Source organism: Maylandia zebra, linkage group LG22 (genome assembly GCF_041146795.1).
Source record: "Maylandia zebra isolate NMK-2024a linkage group LG22, Mzebra_GT3a, whole genome shotgun sequence".
Classification (NCBI taxonomy): Eukaryota; Metazoa; Chordata; class Actinopteri; order Cichliformes; family Cichlidae; genus Maylandia; species Maylandia zebra.
This window is the reverse complement of record NC_135187.1, coordinates 37,953,726-37,972,907: the sequence shown is the minus strand read 5'-3', so window position 1 is coordinate 37,972,907 and position 19,182 is coordinate 37,953,726. Positions and strand designations below refer to the sequence as shown.

Here is a 19,182-nt window from a genome sequence, read left to right as displayed (position 1 = left end):
ATGAGAAGAACTTATGGCAAAACTGTCACCCACTGATATTAGCTTCCAAAGCACATTGCTCTGAGTTTACTGTGATCAACCCACTGAAGAAAATAGCCATTGGTCCTGTGTGGTCAACCTTTATTGTCCTTAAATACAGTGGTTTAAAAACAAAACAAAAACCACATTCAACATTCACACAGATGAAGACACGTTGCTTAAAGCAATGGAAGACGTGCACTGCTCCAGCTTGATGCTTCCATCAGATGACAGACGAGGCTCTTCAGTGTTGGGAGTGCCACCTCTGCAGTTACACCTGTCAAAGGACAAAAATGAGTGAGACATGTAAGGGGGTGGGGGAACTCATTGTCACAGAGTGTAGTACATCTCCAACTTACAGCACACACACTGCATCTCATACTGCAGCAATGATCATTTGAATAATCCACCTACTCACACCAACCTGCTTTCTCTTCATGAAGGTCATCCAGCTGGGGCTGCTACAGTCATGCCTGACAAGATAACAGTGATGAAATCACAAGCTCTTTCTCATCCATATATTCAGGAAGCGCTCCAGTCTGAGTGTCTCAGTGCGCTGCGAGTAGACTTCAGTTAACATCAGTAGAACCGAATAACTGAATCATCATCGACCAGACTCAGGAAACAGCAGCTCCATTTCAACAAGCTTGGATCATTTGAATACACAGGCTTAGCTGCGATATCTTAGTATAATCTGCTCATGATGAAGTATGGTCACAGGTGACCCAAAATGAACACATTTCTTACTTACAGACATGGAGAGAGCAGCTGTGTGCAGACGAGCTACAAGACAAAAGAAAGCACTATTAGCACCTGACTTATACCAGTGAACATTCAGGGAAACCATGTGTATGGATGCTTTACCCATTTACTGCAAACACTTCAGACTTGTTACATGACTGTACAACTTCTCCCTGTGAGAAACTATCAGTAAGGTCCCAGATGACTGGGACACTTGTTTCAAACATCTGAAGTATTAAAATGGTAAATATGTTTTTATGTTTTACATGTGCTAAAGTTCAGAGACGGTTAACCAAGTGCATACTTGAGTATGACTACCTTTACTCAAAGCAATGAAACACAAGCTTTAAGTGTTCTTTGTTGGACAGACCTGAAGAAAGCCCAGCCATGATTTAATGTCTGTAATGTGCAGTAAATGGGCTGCTGTAGGTTTTGTGGTCAGTGCACTGTGAAAACAACTTCATGCTTCTCAGAGACTCTAGTCTATGCAATCATCATCCCACATTAAGGCACAGAACAATGTTTAGAGTCCAGGCTTACCCAGAAGAGCCATGTCCAGCAGATAAAACCATGCTGAGGTGCCTGCAGAGTACAAAGGAGAGTTTTAGAACTAGCTCTGATTGTAGCATTCACATGTTAAGAAGTAAAATGCTGTTCAGTGCACTGTGAAAGAGCTTCATTGTGTATTCAGAGACTCTAGTCTTATGAATCATCATATCAGCATACTACTTCCTCCATCACATTAGAGGATCTTTCTAACACTCACCATCAGCTCGCAGCTGCAGACTCCACACTGTTCTGCATCTGCTCTTTGCAGCTTTCTGGAAAGCAGAGGATGCAATTTCCAGTCAGTTTAGTTTTTATATGGTAAACGTTCTAGAGCCATAGTCCATCTTCAGAAAGATCTACTTCACAGCGAGGCCTTAGAGCCCTACGATATTTATTTCCAAGGCTTTAATACATTTTTAAATATACCAGCTTCACTGTGCTAGGGCAGGTAACCGCATCTCACCAGCAGAATTGCTATGTACTGCTCTAATTTGCTTGCTTTGTAAAATGGTATTACCTTACCCCAGTTAACTGCTACATATTTGCACTGATTACAATTTAGATGGAAAAAACGCGTATTTCACCTGCTGCGCACCACGTTGTGTCGATGCGGACATGAGCTGTTAGCTGGACAATTTAGCATTTTAATACTGCCCGATTATAAGGCTTTACTCCAGCATAGCCTAAAACTACGGTAAAGTATCTGATTAATAATAGAAGATTACTCATTCCTACTAATAATTTAAATTAAAATCGACACTGAAAACAGAACCTTTGATGTAATACTCACACTCTTCCCCTAACAGCTTCTCCGGAGGTAGACTCTGCAGATTCACTACCCTAACCCCACTTTTTCTGCACAGAAACGAACAGGACCGCAACGAGGCCAGGCTCCTGGCCACGTGCTGGGCACCTGACCCGCGGATCGCGTGCCGCTCGTCCCTCGCGCTCTGCAGCATGACTCTGACCACAGAGCTCTCCGAATAAACCCTCCATTATCAATTCAGAGGTTAATCTGTCTAAATGCTAAAGCCTTGAACATCAGCTCCTCCTCCTTCCACAGCCAGAACCCAAAGGCTGAGCACGAGCGCGCCCAGGGCTTATATATCCGGGTCCTTCACCGCTACCGGACTTTTGGTGGCCCGAAAAATGCCCGTTTCGGCCTGAATAATGCCTGTTTGGAAGTCAGGCCCTTCACTTCATAACGCTGTCAGTTTGTGCAAACAAGCTATGATACACAGATACGATATATTTAAAATACCATACACAAGAGAGCAACGAGATTAAAACAATACACCAAATCTCTCTCCCTCTCTCTCTCACACACACACACACACACACACACACACACACACACACACACACACACACACACACACACAATAAATAAACTTAAAAACGAACAAATAAATAATCACGATGGGTGGGTTAGTCCACGCTGGGTGGGTTAGTCCACGCTGGGTGCACTTAAATCTAAACCGTGAAGTAGAAACAAGTTATTCATGTAGTCCATAATGCAGACTTTTACCGAAGAAGAAAAAGACTCAGGTGTAAAAGTCCCACTAACCCTTAACCATGTGACGTGCGGCTATTGTTCACACAGCCAGTGACAGTTGCAGCGACCGAACCGGATTAAACTACAAGTACCACCCATCACCACGTCTGTCTCAGGGTGCCAGGTTCGCTGGGCTTGGCGGGAAAAACGTGCACTTCAGGCCCCGCGCCTGCTCTGTGTTTTACACCTCGTATCTGGCAACGCCTGCAGGTCCTCGCATTGCTGTCGTCACTGAGGTCGGGTAGAAGGAGCGAAGATGGCGACTTGCTACGAGAGATACAATTTGTAAGTAGTGTTCATACGGAACAGCGTAGTGTTTCTGTCTGCGGCTTTTCTGCTCACAGCTCCGGTTAAAGACACATAAGACGAGTGGCTGTCCGTGAGAGGTGAAGCAGCTGCGGGGGCTCAGCGGTGCTGGTGGGGTAGATGACACAGCGGCTGAAGTTTGCTGACAGGCTCGGCCGGCGGAGCAGGAACCAGCCAGGTTTCTCTCCACTCTCATTCATAATGAACACTTAGCCAGTGTCGCTGTGTGGAGCCGGCAGCAGCGAGTGTGGGTGAGAGCGCCGACGGGCGCCTTTGGTATTCAGGGAGGCTTCATTCACCCAACGAGCTGCTGCACAGCTGCTCCCTCCGGCTTTAGTGGCACTCCACGGCTGGCAGCTCCTCGACGCGTTTTTAGACGTGCAGGGTTTATATTTACTTGTGAATGTCACTCAGCTGTAAGTGAGCCTAACACTGATAACCGCGGACATGTGACGTTAGCCGTGCGGCAGCTGACAGCTCAGCCCCGGCACACCCTCGATCAAGCCCTTTATTTCAAGTACCCAGCCCTACCGGTCCTGCCTCTGCCTGCAGCGTGTTTTACTTACACGAGTGAAGGTGTTGGGTGTTCCTCAGCCTTTCCCAACACGGAGCAGGTAATGAGGCACAGCTCTGTAGTACGTCACACATGTTAGACAAATGGACCCTCTGAGTTTGGGCCAGTACAGTGAGCACTGGCATAATCTAACTGGGGAAATGCAAAACAAACAAAAACTTTGACAAAGCATCTTTTCAAATAAAGTAAAGACCTAACATTTCTCGGTAATTTGTACATAATTGTCCAGTTATTGACAATAATGCCAGTTTTTCATTTAACCCTGGAGTGCCTCTGTGTACAAAGAGGTGCTGGGTGCACCTTAACCTGATGCATCCCAGCACTGCGGGCCTGGAAATGTGATTTAGACCAGTCTGCAGTCATGTGTTACTCATCGCACGACTGCTCATTCTAACACTGACAAATGAAAAAGTTGCCTCAGAACAAAACCGTCTGTTTGAAAACTCGTTTCCTGTTTGGTCCACACTGTGGTGGGGGGTCAGAGTTCACCCCCCCCCCCCCCCCCCCCCCCCCCACAGTTAAACTCTGTCTATTTTCTGTGTTTTCCACCATGGGGGTCACGTTCACCACCTGATTATTGTGTGTGTCTTATTGTGCTTCTGATGGCATAGTTTTCAAGGACTACAGATCAAACATGTCCTGATTCACACTTGCCTGTTGTCCACGCTGCGGCTCCTGGCTGTGGGACCTTATTCGGTCTCTTCTCTTTGTTCTTGGTTTTACACTGACTGTCAGTCACAAAGCATATCTCTGCTTATGGCAGCATTAAGTGACCCTGAAACTTTTTTAAATGTGCGTAGGTGTAGATGCTGTGTTTAAACCGTGGCCTGTTCTGTCCTCAGAACAAACCGGAGCAGCGTCCAGTCTGAACCTGTGTGCTGCTCTGGAGGCTACCTGGGGTCACAAAGCAAACATGACTGCAGATGTGCTCTTCTCTCAGATTTCCATCGTACAGAGTGTGGGTTCTGACAGTCTGCGCTTTAAATAAAAGCCTCAATTTAGAAAGTTCACTGAAACATTTCCTAATACACAGCATGAAATCAATCTTTAGTTTTGATATTTGTATTTAATACTGGTTTATCACAACATCGTGCTCCTGGCATCGTAGGTTTTGGTATCAGTTGAGCTTTTGTTTAAGAGGAAGATGGCTGGAGTTCCTCTGCCAACGTGTTTGTCATTATTTAATTAAAGACAAGGAAAGTGTCCGTCACAGAAAACGAGCAGCGGAGCTTTGTAGAGTGAAAGATGACGTCAGACAAGTTGTTTGTTCTCAGCTGACAACGGCAGAAATATTGTGTTTCCAGGGACATGTGACTAAGAAAACTAGCACTAAAGGACCAAAGGGGCCGTTTTTGACATTTCAATGATCTTTGGTTGTAGTTGAGTGATTGTTTGAAGTATAATCAGCATTAACCGTTCATGCTGTTGAATAATTGACATTGTTGACTAAACACCTCCTGGCTATATTTTCATGCGCGACTGAAAATTTCCTCTTTCCTCCCGTTTCCCTCTCCCAGGCACACGACCCCTGAGAAGTTCTTCATCGAGGCCTGCGATGAGGGTGCCGATGCTGTGCTGGCAATCGACAGGGTCTCGAACGAGATGACCCTCACAGGTAGGCTGTGTTCGAAAGTGCTGAGCATCGCTTATGATCCAAAGACGCTGTCGTTGAGACGTGCCTCAGTTTGGACGTTGTTTGCTAATCACATCTAAAGAACTTTCTGACATTCTCAGACTGTATGAGAATAACAAACTGGGTGTCCTGACACATGATATACATGTTTACAACCTGATTTACACGATTCAAGAGTGTTAGCCTGCATGCAGTAACTACATGTCACTGTTACAGGGATATAAGAGGCTTAGACGGTGAGCCTTACTGCCCTGTGTGTGCATGCATGTGTACATCAGGACTGCTGTCCAAGCTAAGCTCAGTCACACTCCTGAGCCCGTCCTCAGAGGAAGTAGACGTCTACTGCATAAGATGAACCCTTTTGACACGCTCTGTGCGATCTGTCCATCTTAGTCGTCCCCATATGGGAAGATAAAGGAAACAAGGTGATGTTAAAACTAGTAAAGACCTGTCCAACTGCATTACATGTCCTGGAAACAAGACTGTGCTGCACATTTTTGCAGATTATGTTAAATAAGCTGCTTTTGGGGTTTTTATGTTTTTGCCTTTCCAGCGTTCCAAACTCTCGTCTGATGTTTTCATTATGGATGTTTAGATATGCTTTTTAATCGTTTGCATTTTCATTTATACTATGAAGCAAGTTCAACACAGCCGGGCTTTCTTTGCTTTAGCTGGCTCAACAAAAGCCGTTATCAGTTTTCAGTAAATTAACAGTAAAATGCAACAAAGTTACAAAGCATCAGAGGTTAGCACACAGAGCAGTTCAGTAAACATTATATAACCCCGTGAGTTGAGCTCTCAGTGCGTTGTTTATTTCTGCTCTGAAACTTTAAACTGGACCCATTTAAACATCATGGGCTGGTTTCCCGTGCAGGATTCGTTCCAGTCTAACCTGCACTTTAACCCGGGACCTCACTGAATTGTCCTCCTGGGTCATGGATCAAAGTCACCTCAGGTTTGTCCTAGTTTGGAGTTCTGTATGTCCTCTCGTGAGTGAAGCCTCGAGCTAAATCAGGTCCACCTGAGGACTTAGATAAACCTGGTCAGAGCCTGTTGGCCTGAACGTGGATCGTATCAGTGCAGAAGGAATAGTAAACGTGGATTTTCACAAAAGTGTGCACACTCCCTCTGTTTACTGTGTTGAAAAGTTCAACTAATGATTCCAGGCTTTTCCAGGACTCTGCTCTCTCAGTTTGACGGCAGGTGAAAGTGGAAATGCACAGACAAACTTTGAGTTGATTCCTGAACACTACAACCACGCTGCTGTCCACAAACATTCTCGACTCTGCTCCGGCTCGTCTAATATCTGGTTCGAGCTCAAATCGTCTTTTTCTAGACTTCAGAGTGGAGACTAGGGATGGGTATCGTTTAGGTTTTATCCGATACCGGTGCCAAATCGGTACTTTTGAAACGGTGCCGGTGCTCAAACGGTGCTCAAACCGGTGCTTAAAGAATGGAGAACACAAACTTTGTCCAAAAACCTCTCATGTTCAGCTGTTTTTTTTTGTAAAAAGATAACAATGTTAGCCTTTTCTGCAGCTATGGGGCATGTATGGTATCACTCTTGGCTGGAAGCAGTGCTTAAACAATGGAAAAAAAACACAAACTTTGTCCAAAAACCTCTCATGTTTAACTGTTTTCCTCTTTTTCTTTGGTCATTTTAGCCTTTTTGTCCAGGGTGAAGGGAGCATCTGCCATCAAACAAGAAGACAGCTGCATGTAGCTATGATGATGTTTGCTAGTTTACCTTACATGCATTAATGTAATAACGTGGTTAGCCTACTCAACGTAAATTACACACGAACAACATGAAGCTACTCACGCAGAGAAGAACGGCTGCTGCTGCATCATCATCCTCATCATTTCTGCTACACTGGCAGGGCTAGGGGCCAGGACTCTCCTCTTCGGGTTTTTGGGGGATGTTGCATAACAGGCAACCCACCCGCAGTAGATGTGCTCGGTGTGAGGTCTGGCAGCAAGCTATCAAATACGGCGCATTTCTGGGCTTTTAAAAAAAACACTATGCGTCGCCAGGTGTTTAATCGGATTCTTGGTGTTACCTCCTTTGACAGTATCACAGTATCAGCTTAAAGCACTTGTTGCTGCTGAGTTTGCATCTTTTGCTGTGAAGTACAGCCAGACTTTTGACCGCTTCGCCTTGGACATTTTTAATCTGTAGCTCTGCTCTAACAGAACGTACGTACCTGGGCCCGCCTACTATCCTCGGAAACGTAAAATGATTGGCTAGAAGTGTATCACAGCTCAGGAAAAAAAGCACTGAAATAAAGCACCGAAATGTGCGCTGCTTTTCGGTCTGGTTACTACAGTTTATGTCAGAACCGACACCGGTACCCATCCCTAGTGGAGACGATTAAATATTCTGTATTATCAGAGTGCTGAAGATAGTTCGTGCTAAATCACCGAGCACTGAACCAAACTGTTGGGTCTGCGCTTCCACAGGCCCCGCTGGTTTACAAACGTGTTCCCGTTAACGAAGCCAGATGAACGGCTCAGCCAGTTTTTCACGTTAGCAAGGGAAGGATCTCAGAGCAGCTTCTGCCCTCAGTGTCAGCCTCTTGTTTGTGTAAACTGTGTCACAGAAATACCCATTGTAACCCCCCCATGGTGTCAGGCACTAGGTGTGTGTGCGTGTCTGTGTGGGCGTGTGTGTGTGTGTGTCTGTGTATGTGTCTGTGTGTGCGCGCGTGTGTGTGTGTGTGTCACACACACACACACGCGCGCGCACACACACACGCGCACACAGACACACACACACTGCTTCTAAAGGTTGAGGTCAACTTTGTAGAACCCCTCTGGACTTGTATGTTGTGGTGACTCGAGTACAGCATCCAGCACAGGTGTACTCTGTGTGAATTTAAAGGCCTCTGATGCTTCACGAATGGCCGTCACTTCTTTGTGATGAAGAGGTTTTCTCTTCAGACAAAAGCAGCTGGCCCTTCTGTGTACTCGTCCACAAATACGAACAATATGTTGCAGTGAGCTGAAGCCTTGTGTGCAGGCCCATGTCAGACACTGAGACGGAGGATTCAGAGGAATAAAATCAAACCTTTGTTCCTGTCACAGGTAAAAAGGACGTTCCTCCCTCTGCAGTTACCAGGCCTATCTGTGGCATCATGGGAACTATCCGCCTGGTAGCAGGTATGTAGCACACACGCGCATCACTGCTGTCCGAGCTGCTCTTTGAAGCTGTGTAGTAAAACGCTTCTGCTTCCACCGCAGGGATGTACCTCGTTGTCATCACCAGGAAGAGAAATGTCGGCAGCCTTCTGGGCCACGCTGTGTGGAAGGCTGCGGACTTTGACGTGATCTCTTATAAGAAGACGGTGCTGCATCTGTCTGAGATACAGGTCGGTAAGAATGGATCACTGATCCCGAAGGAAATTCAAACGTGCTGTGGCAAGAAAACATTTATGGAAAAAAGAGAAAAGCTCATTAAAAAGCATACGCTGTACGCTCGTGTGCAGCAAACATTTAGCATGTTCTGTGTTTCTTTTGTGTTTTTCTTCGGTGCGTGCTCACTCGCTCTGTGTGAGATTAATCCACACACACGGCTGGTAGCACAGCCCGTGCTGCTGTCGCCGTAGTCTGCTCATTTTAATAGGACACCGTGTTCTGAAACGACACCAATAAACTTTGTTAGTCAGTGTAGGAATAGCAACAGGGACAGACGGTGGTAAGCCAGTAACACTCTTTGTTTCCGTAAGTAGTTTTGCTCTGACATCAGCCCAGCTGTGATGCAGCGATTCAGAAAAGCTAAACTGGAGGCGCCCCGAACGCCGTCAGGCTAAAGCAGAGCCTGATTCGATGACCCGACCTGTAAGAGACAGATGTGCGTGCTGTTTTTAAAACAGAGCTGAAATGTCCGTACCTGACAGACTGTCGCGTTTGGCTGGTGAATCGCCTAACAATGTAGAATTTGTGACATGCAGCAAAGTGACCTGTCATGAGCTTTCCTGCCATCTAAACGTCTTTCCTTTCCTAGTCTCAGGAGAATAAGACCTTCCTCTCTATGCTGAACAATGTGCTGACCACGGACGGCTTCTACTTCTGCACCGACTTCGACCTGACGCACACGCTGCAGCGGCTCGCCAACACCAGCCCTGACTTCCAGGAGATGAGTCTGCTTGAGAGGGTGAAACATGTGGTCTTAATAGCTGTTAGCAGCCGATGCACTCAGTGTAACACAGACAGGTGACTTTGAACTGGTCTAGTGGACAATATGAAGGCTCTGGTATGGTTAATAAGAGAGGTAAGTGCAGCTTCAAGCTGAGACGCAGCTCTGCAGACGTGGCGTTTGCTCTGAGCGAGCAGGTGAGGTGGAGATAAAATGAGCGTGACAGTGTGTGAGTGAACATGCAAGGAGCAGTGGTAGTGAAGGCAGGTGAGTTTAAATACCTGTGACACTATCCACTGTAACAGGTGGTGCACAAGAGAGGTGAAGAACAGGGTGCAGGCAGGGTGGAGCGGCTGAAGTCTGGTGTCGGGGTGGTGTGTGAAAGGGAAGGTTTACAACCTGCTGTGATGGCGGATATATGGGACGAAGGAGGATGAAGATGCAGCTGCCAGGCAGGAGGAACAGAGGAAGACCTCAGAGGAGGTTCGTGGATGCAGTGAAGGGTGGAGTGACAGGAGCGTGCTGGGATGGGAGGAGCTAAAGGGAGCAGCTGAAAGAATACTTCTCAAAATAAAATCTTTTGTGTTTTGCTGTATTTATTGCTCGAGGTTTTTATTTATCGGTCAAGTGTTCACAGTAGCATTTTAGTTATTTTTAAATCGCACATCCTTAATTTGACATTTGTGTCCAACTTAAATGCAACATTAGTGTAAAGTCTTCCTCAGTGTCATGTGTTGATGCTTGTGGTTATTTTCAGGCTGATCAGAGGTTTGTGTGGAACGGGAACCTGCTGAGGGAGCTGGCTGGGCAGCCCGAGGTGACCTGAGCCTCACTTACACTGATGCATGTGTTTGTACTTGTTGTGCTTAATTACTGACCTTCACTGTCTCTCCATAGCTTCACAAGTTTGCCCTTCCCGTCATCCATGGATGTATCCTTTGCACTGAATGTGAAAGTTTTTTTTTCTTTCTTCATAAAATCGTAAGCGAAGCCTTTTTTCTTTGACCGACCCGGTTCAGTCATCGTCATGAAACCGTGCCGTATAAACGGGAAGATCTTTGAGTGGATCCTCATATCGAGGAGAAGCTGCTTCCGGGCTGGCGTCAGATACTACGTGAGAGGTAAAAGCCTCGGAGCTGAGACTTTTCTTAAAGAGCAGCTGTTCTGCTAATTTTCACACCCATCATTTTATTCGCTGGGTGACCTAGAGGGGCTTTGCATAACCAGTTCAAACTAATCCTTCTTTGTCACGTACTGAGCACTGGCGCATCATCCTCTGTCTAATGTTAGCTGCTTGGCTGTTCCTTATAAACTGTCAGTATGAAGAATGGAACCTTTGTCCAGCCTAAACCCTGGGCTTGAGCTCATAGGGATTACTTGCACATACCTCCTGACCTCATTGTTTCAAACTAATGTGACCAGTGTAACAGTCTGTACTGAGCGGCGGACAGTAATGAAGGGCACCCTGTGTGCCCTGCTGTGTGGCAGTATCACCATGCTGCACCGTGCAGCAGCAGACGGTGCTCCTGAGTGTGGCTGCTGACCGACGGTGTGTGTGTCCACAGGCATCGACTCTGAAGGCCATGCTGCCAACTTTGTGGAGAGTGAGCAGATCGTTTTGTATGAGGGAGCAAAGGCTTCATTTGTGCAGGTAAGTTTCAGGGTTCATCATATCAGCGATGTTTTTACTGTTTGCATCGAGGATCATTTATTAGATGTGTTAGCCCTGCGTCACACTCTGTGCTGCCTCCTATGGCGGCTGGGGCAGAGTCCCGCCCCCTGCGACCCTGCTGAGGACCAGCTGATGAGAACGGATGGTATTTCACAGCGTTTTTTCTTTTTCTTTGAAACAACCAGACACGAGGCTCGATGCCCTTTTACTGGAGTCAGAGACCCAACCTCAGATACAAACCCAAACCTATAATCAGCAAAACCACAAATCATGTAAGCTGATCTTTCTGCACATCCACGTGTTCGTTTCAATCACGTGAAATGGAAATCTTATGCTAACGTAATGGAAATGTTGTACAGATGGACGGCTTCCAGAGGCATTTCGACTCTCAGCTCCTCATCTATGGGAAGCAAACGATTCTGAACCTGGTGAGCCGTCCTCCTTTCCTTAGTCTCTTACTGGTAAACAGAAGCACTCAGGAGACCAGTCTGACCAGTCTGTTCGTCTTCTTCCTGCTCAGGTGAATCAGAAGGGCTCAGAGAAGCCACTGGAGCAGGCCTTTGATAGGATGGTGTCTGGCATGAATAATGATATGCTCAAGTAAGTGTCACCCTGTGTTTTTACTGGTCACTGAGTCGCCGTTAGCTTAATCAACCAGGTTCAGCAGTTTGACCTTCCTCATCAAAAGTGTTTGATAAACTATTGTTTTATTGATTAACGACACTGGTGCTGCATCAGTTTTAGTTGTTCTACAAACCTTTTCAGTAGAGGTGGGAATCACCATACATCCCACGATACGATATTATCACAATACTTAACGCACGATACAACATTATTGCAATTTTTAAAAAATATTTTGCGATATTCAGATTCTGTACATAAAGGTAAACTTTATCAATATTCATTTTATCTAATATCAAAGTCTCACACTCAGTCTTTCTCTCATTTCAGTTTTATTGTTGACAAACTGAACGGTTTGTATTACAGTCTAGTCCAGCTTAACTGAATGCAACCATCTGGTACAATTATAGCTATTCTGAACTATGCAATATGATAACTATGCAGCCCCTTCAGCAACTGAAGAATTTGAAAATAAATTAAAACAAAATATAATTTTACATTAAATAAAAAAGTTTTAAACTTAATTAAAATAAAACATAAATTAAAATAAGTAAACTGTCATGTTTATTGCTGCCAAAAACAAGTTAAACACATTTGGACAGTGAAGGAATGTCAGGATTCTTGCTCAGAAAAAGGATCAACGTGCTCTGAAGTCAGAGCACAAAAACCTTTTTTTTTTTTTTTTTTGTAACAAAATATCGATTTCTGCTGTCCCTGTATCGATACATTATTAGCAAACAAAATATCACGATACTACACAGTATCGATTTTTTCCCCACCCCTACTTTTCAGTCGGTGTGCTGTGACAAGCTTTCAAAGATTTAGTCTTCGTTTTGTTTTGTAGCAGTCTGCCCTCCAGTTGTCTCCTTTATAATCTACAGTGTGACCCACTCCTGTCCACAGATACATAGCCTTCGACTTCCACAAAGAGTGCAGCCACATGAGGTGGGACCGTCTCCAGATCCTAGTGGATGCTGTTGCTGACAAGCAAGAGGAATACGGGTAACAAAATGAGCAGCTGCTCTTTGCTAATGTCGAGCAGTTCGCTGTGATGACGTGCGTGTGCGTGTGTAGGTACTTCATGGTGAACTCGGAGGGAAAGACGGTGGCCCAGCAGAAAGGCGTATTCCGCAGTAACTGCATGGACTGCCTGGACAGGACCAACGTCATCCAGAGCCTGCTGGCTCGCCGCTCGCTGCAGTCTCAGCTCCAGGTATTTAAGGTCACAGCTGCCAGTCGTACTGTGTGGTGTAATGCTGCAGTGCAGGACGGTGCTACGCTCGCACGTCTGCCCCGTTGGTTTGTAATGGTTTTAGCGTAGAGAGCAGACTGTATGTACATGAAATAAGCTGGTGGACTTGGCCAGTTTGGGAAGGTGCAGTTTCAGAAGAGTCGCACAGGTGTTGTTGCTGTGTCTCCACAGAGGATGGGGGTTCTGAATGTGGGGCAGCGCATTGAAGAGCAGGCCGAGTTTGAAAAGATCTACAAGAACGGTAGGATACTCTGTTAGCACAGCTGCATGTGCAGTGTGATTGGTAGAAACTGTAGCCTCATGTTGTTTTTGTGTGTGTGCTCTCTAACCAGCATGGGCTGACAATGCCAATGCATGCGCTGTACAGTACGCAGGAACTGGAGCCTTAAAAACAGACTTCACAAGGTACCGTAGCATCCACACTGACTAGCATGTACTCAGCCTTGGTTCTGCTGCTCTGATGACTGCTGTTTAACCAGAGTTCATCTCTTTCAGGACAGGGAAGCGGACCAGGTGGGGGCTGCTGATGGACGGCTGGAACTCGATGATCCGTTATTACAAAAACAACTTCTCTGATGGATTCAGACAGGTGTGAAAGCTATTACACACTTTGTCACTTAAGAAACAAGTTTAGTGTCAGAACAACAGATCATTGGAGTCTTGATTCTGAAAAAGTTTGGACTCTGTGTCGAATATTAACGGTCTAAGGCATCATCTGAGACATCGCTAACTCTGAACTTAGAGATGGCACGATACCACTTTTTTATGTCCGACACCAATATCATAAATTTGGATATCGGCCGATACCGATATGAATCCGATATAGTGTTTTGGGTTTTTTTTGGTTTTTTTTTTTTTTAAATCAATAAAACTGTTTTTTAATATCTTGCTGCATTTTGTAGAAGTTCATACTCAAGTTTAACTAAACAACAACACTAAAGCTATTCTGTTATACCTGTATGTAAAAACACACACTGCACCCAAAATAATTCATAGTTCAGCAAAACTGATCAATCTAATAAACGTAAACCTGCTCCATCCTCCCTACTCTAATATTTCTGGTAAGTACTCTTTAAAATACCAAACAACCTAACTAATAGGGCTGCAAACTCCCAGCAAAAAGAAAAAATAGGGAACCACCCCCGCCCTCCACCTCATGATGCTTAATCGATGTAATCAAATTTAATTTGATGCACATGTAAAAAAAAAAATGCACAGAAATCAATTATTTTTCAAGAATAATTAAACAGATTCAACATCTTTCTTCAACAGAACTGCAGACTGCACAGATGGTTCCCAAAGGAAAAAGTACTATAGCTTACTAGGGTATATTAGACTTAACAGTTACTATATACAGTAATGGACTTCTATATATTTTACATCAGATTAAAACTTTGGGTGTAAGATTCAGATAATTATTTATTAAAAGCTCGACATTGTAAATGAGAATAAGAAAGAAAAGTATGTCTCTGTGCCCCCTTTTCCCTGTTAATGCCCTATCAGCCCCCCTGGCTAAACTTTGCTAGATCCGCCCCTGCACAGTTACGTCAGCTGTGTAGAAAAAGATCCTGGTGTAGAAAGTAATATTAAATACATTCTAACAACAGTCAAGCTTAAACGTGCTGCTGTTGTTCAGCCGCTGGTTTCCTCTTTCTGGTGCAAAGTGGGCCAAAAACAAAGAAGAGAGACGATCAGCTGATCATTGATCAGTTTCATGACTGAAGTAGCAGCAGGAGAGAGAGAGAGGCAGTCGCTCCATATATCGCTTGTTAAGCTTAACGCTGGAATGCTTTACAAACATTCAGAGATGAACTTACACACTTGCTTTACTTCTCTCTGGGATCACTTCCTCAGAGATGAAATGCCGGTTTGGTAGTGAGGCTACAAACACACAGCCGCTCTATCACGTGACCACACTGCTGCGACGACGCTCATACGGTTATGAGCAGAGTTACGCCGTGTAGTTTTGTGAGGTGCTTTTTTGATATTTAATGGATCGGATTACATTTTTTATTTCTCTCCGATATCCGATCCAGTCATTTACGTCAGTATCGGACCGATACTGATACCTAATATCGGATCGGTCCATCTCTACTCTGAAGCCGAAGTTCAGAGGAGACGAGCAGAACGTTCTCTATGGAAACACATAAATGACTGTTGCCTCACAGCAGGATGGTCCTGAGTTCAGTTCCTCCAGCAGGTCTTTCTGTGTGGAGCATGTTCTCTCCAGCTTCCTCCCACAGTCCACAGACATGCAGTTAGTGGGGACAGGTTAACTGGTAACTCTAAGTTGCCCATAGGTCTGAATGGTTATCTGTTAGCCCTGTGACAGACTGGTAACGGCGCCCATGAGACTGCTGAGATAGCCCCACCCCCTGTGGATGGAGGGTGGCACTGGTTAACGACAGACTTGCCTTCTTAAATACAACCGGGTCCACATTCACCGGCTCTGCTTTGGCTTATTTGTTGCAGAAATGAGCTGTGATGCAGCCACGTTCAGATTTATGCATGTGCGTTGTTGCTGGTTTCAGGACTCCATCGACCTGTTCCTGGGTAACTTTGCCGTCGATGAGTCGGACGGACCCACTCCGCTTCGTGTGCAAAAGGACTGGAAGTTCCTCACAGTCAGTATATCAGCACCGTGTCCTGTCGTCACCAGCAGCAGGACGTTGTGACTAACTCGTGTTTTTATTTTTGCAGCTGCCCATCATTATGCTGGTGGCATTTTCCATGTGCATTGTCTGTCTTCTCATGGCTGGTATGTACAACTGCTGATCCTTAATCCTGTTTAGTTTGGTACAGACGAGCACTGTCCAGTTCTAAAGCACTTGTTTTATTCAGTATGAAGTGAGTGACTGAGCTCATTGAGCACTTGGTGTAATTCCCAGGCTATAGAGATGAATCCAGGGTTTAACTATAGATGGTATAAATGATGGACGTAGTTTTCAGCTCATCATGCAGCTTGACCCAAACTTGCATTATTTTAATGGCTATCAAGGGGTGATGTGTGTGCTCTGGTAAATGCATGGGCGTTTTGAAGCACTCGCAGCACTTTAACAACAAGCCCTTCACTTCTAACCTGACACTGAGGCACCCCCATGGATGCCCAAGCATACTTTGACATGCAGGCAAAAGCTGCTGGAGATTGAGCTGCTCATGCTCTGATTGGTCGTCCACATCCTGAGCCACAGCTGGCCCGTGGTTGCAAAAAGACTTCTTTTGGAAAACAGCACCCTGACAAACAGAAAGTCCAATGATCTAAGGACACCATCATCATGCTGGTGTCAGCCTCAGTCACAGCTGCTTGCAACAATGTAAACACTCACCATCAAAATGATACTCCGCTGACGTCACACTAGCTACATCCATCTTTTTACTGCCTGTGGATTTATCAGAGATACTGAGCTTAAATAGGTCAGTATTAAAGGACCAACGTGTCTCGATACAACTGGAAAGAAGCACAACCAGTCAGCACTGAAACATGCATGTTGATGGTGCAACATCCAGTTCTTATCAAATAGTTTTATGCATCAGAGACAGCCGTCGTGCTTGTTTAGGAAAGTGTTTGTCAGCCCTCCACTGTGTAATATGAGTATCAAACAGGCCTCGTGTGAACATCTTCAGGATTTTGGTAACTTTATCTCAGATCTTTTTAAGTTCAACCAGAACAGCTTCACAAGCTTTGTTGCTGTTGTTTAGTAAAAGTAGTCACCAAACTACACGTTGAAGCAACAGTTACAGTCTTCATGTAAAATATGGTCCAGACTTCTGCAGCTTCAGGTTCCATTTCTGTCTGGATAAAGTCTCTCGCTGCCTCCTTTCTTTTTCTAGATTGCACTAATTGCATCGTACTTTTAAAGGCGAGCTTAAAGAATATTCCTGATATTTGTTAATAATTAATATAATCTTATTCTTTGCTTTGAATTTGTTCTGCAAAACATTTCAGGGTGAGAATCCAACCGCACACTTGGCCGAAGGGATCAAAGCTGTGTCATGAAAGCAGCTCGTTAGAAGCTGCTTGGTTTACAGAGTAACAGCCTAAAAGTGTTCCTGATGATGATGATGATGAGATGTCTGCTGTCTGCCTTCCAGGTGATACATGGACAGAGACCCTGGCTTATGTGATGTTCTGGGGTGCTGCAAGTGCAATTACAGCCACTATCATCCTGTTTAATGGCCAAGACTTTGTGGACGCCCCCAAGTTGGTTCACAAGGAGAAGATGGACTAAGTGTGCGCTTGTGTGTGTGTGTGAGGATGAGCTGGGTCCGGCGGGCTCGTATACCTCATCATCTTCACCTTCGGCAGGTCTGGAGTCCAGGCTGACCTGCCGCCTCCGTGTTGCCCTCTGGACTTTCTCATACAAAACAGTGTCTGTCTTCTGTCTGCAGCACATGTGACCACCTTCAGTTGTACTGCACACACGTGCTTTTCATCTAATTTCGTTTCCCTTGGTCCCCAGGCTTTAGTTTGCCGTTGGTTTAGCTAGCTGGGTTTCGTTGGTGTTGGTTGTTTCCATGACTACACTACCACTGTGTTTCCCTTTGTTTGGGCTTGTTTGTGCTTTCTTTCCCCGTACGTTAGCTTCAGCAGTCGTGGCGATGAAACATGCAGATATTAAAACCTATGTTGTATTGCAATGAAAAGTATGCACTCTGGAAGTTTTGAATGTAATGAGCCTTACTTGTGTATTAATTATATAACTATGTGGCCAATCTGTCTTCCTATGAAGCGACCTTAGAAAAGCGCCGGTGACCTTGTTCTTTGTAGAAGCACAAACTGTGGCCGCACACACCTGTGACAGAGCCGTCAGTGGTAAACGTTTGGCTTCAGGGTTACAGGCTTGATTTGCTCCATTTCAGCTTTATACAGGGTCAAGAATGAGACCATCTGAGCCACCTGCAGGTGACCACAGCGCACTACAGCGTACTGCTTTATGTGTGATGGCACGATATCATCATTGGGTTTGGGCCTCCATGGCTGAGGCTTGCCTTGGTGATCAAACGTGCCCTCGGTCTTTGTGCATGTTTCGCTAGCTTAAATGAATGCCAGGAACCAAAGTTTCTGGCAAAAGTTCGACAGTATCCAGGCGGTCATGTTGTCCTCTTCACCTGCAGTGGTTTCAGGTTGACCTGCAGCAGCATGTCTGCATCGCTGTTGCAGGTTTTCAGAGCTGGTGCTGGATGTAGCGGAAAAATGATAACCTTTTCCCAAATACTGTCAGGTGTGACAGAGTAAGGTTCTTACTGTAGTTTGAGAATACCAAATGATTTAGTTGCTAAAACATTCTGTGGATTTATTCTTAAGGTGCAGCTTTCTTGGTCATTAACCCAGGACACCATCTTAAACCAGTCGTTACCTTGGTTATGGTCCTCGTTCGTTCGAGATGAGGCACAGGGTCACACCTCATCACGTGTCCACGACCCGAGATCACTCGTTCCCGTGGAGCTGCCAGTGAGCTCAAATGTTCGGTCTAGCTACTTCTTCACCAGCTTATACAGTATGCAATCAGCTGTGAACTCTGGACACATCCTTGTGTATTTTGAACAGGACATTTGTATTCGAGTAGACTGAGCGATGGTTTGATCTGGACGCTGCAGCTCTCGGTCTTTCCTGCACCTGCAGCGATCTGACGGGTCCGTACTGTCTTCTGTCCAACAGTGGACTCAGTGACAGGGGCTCAATATGTGGTTCGTGTGTTTTCACGGCTCGGCAGCGAGTCACGCTCGTTTTCTTTATTTCATGTTGTGGTTTTAGAGAAATGCGACAAACACATTTCAGAAACATTTGTCATGTTAGGACATAATAACAAGATTCTCTCTTTTCTGATCTTTAATACTCTGTAAGCTCTCTGAGTAGTACGCACATCGTCTCTCCACACAGACGATGATCTCTGTGAAGTACAGCTGACTTTGGTGTTTTTATGTCTGACTGTTGCTGATAATCGTCACATATTAGGAACACTGGGAGTGTACGACTAAACAACACGTCCTGTCTCTGTTTTGTGGTGGAAAATGATCTCGTGCTTCTTCAGCACTCTCCTTCCAGGACCAGACTTTGTTAATAAACTGAACACGCAGATGTTACAGCACCTTTGAGCTTCTGGAGTTTCATTTATCGTTTCTTTT

General features: G+C 45.2%; 1 protein-coding gene and 1 non-coding gene across 3 annotated transcripts; one reads left to right on the top strand and one right to left on the bottom strand.

The window, feature by feature from the left end:
• Positions 1 to 1,194: 1,194 nt before the first annotated feature.
• On the bottom strand, positions 1,195 to 1,261 carry LOC111501609 (small nucleolar RNA SNORD52). The gene has a single exon (XR_002721579.1). It is a non-coding gene; the product is annotated as a small nucleolar RNA SNORD52 (small nucleolar RNA).
• Positions 1,262 to 2,885: 1,624 nt separating this feature from the next.
• On the top strand, positions 2,886 to 19,145 carry sacm1la (SAC1 like phosphatidylinositide phosphatase a). 2 transcript variants are annotated; one of them, XM_004573650.6, is made up of 20 exons: positions 2,886 to 3,148; positions 5,261 to 5,358; positions 8,461 to 8,535; positions 8,617 to 8,744; positions 9,380 to 9,529; positions 10,269 to 10,328; positions 10,409 to 10,442; positions 10,531 to 10,632; positions 11,077 to 11,162; positions 11,369 to 11,455; positions 11,543 to 11,611; positions 11,704 to 11,783; positions 12,708 to 12,806; positions 12,879 to 13,017; positions 13,228 to 13,297; positions 13,389 to 13,461; positions 13,552 to 13,645; positions 15,588 to 15,680; positions 15,757 to 15,814; positions 17,149 to 19,145. In XM_004573650.6, exons 1-20 carry the CDS (start codon positions 3,120 to 3,122, stop codon positions 17,283 to 17,285), a joined length of 1,761 nt encoding a protein of 586 aa, XP_004573707.1. In that variant the 5' UTR covers positions 2,886 to 3,119; the 3' UTR covers positions 17,286 to 19,145. The 2 variants fall into 2 exon arrangements, with proteins under 2 accessions (XP_004573707.1, XP_076735271.1); XM_076879156.1 differs by having other exon boundaries at positions 2,886 to 3,347.
• Positions 19,146 to 19,182: the final 37 nt, after the last annotated feature.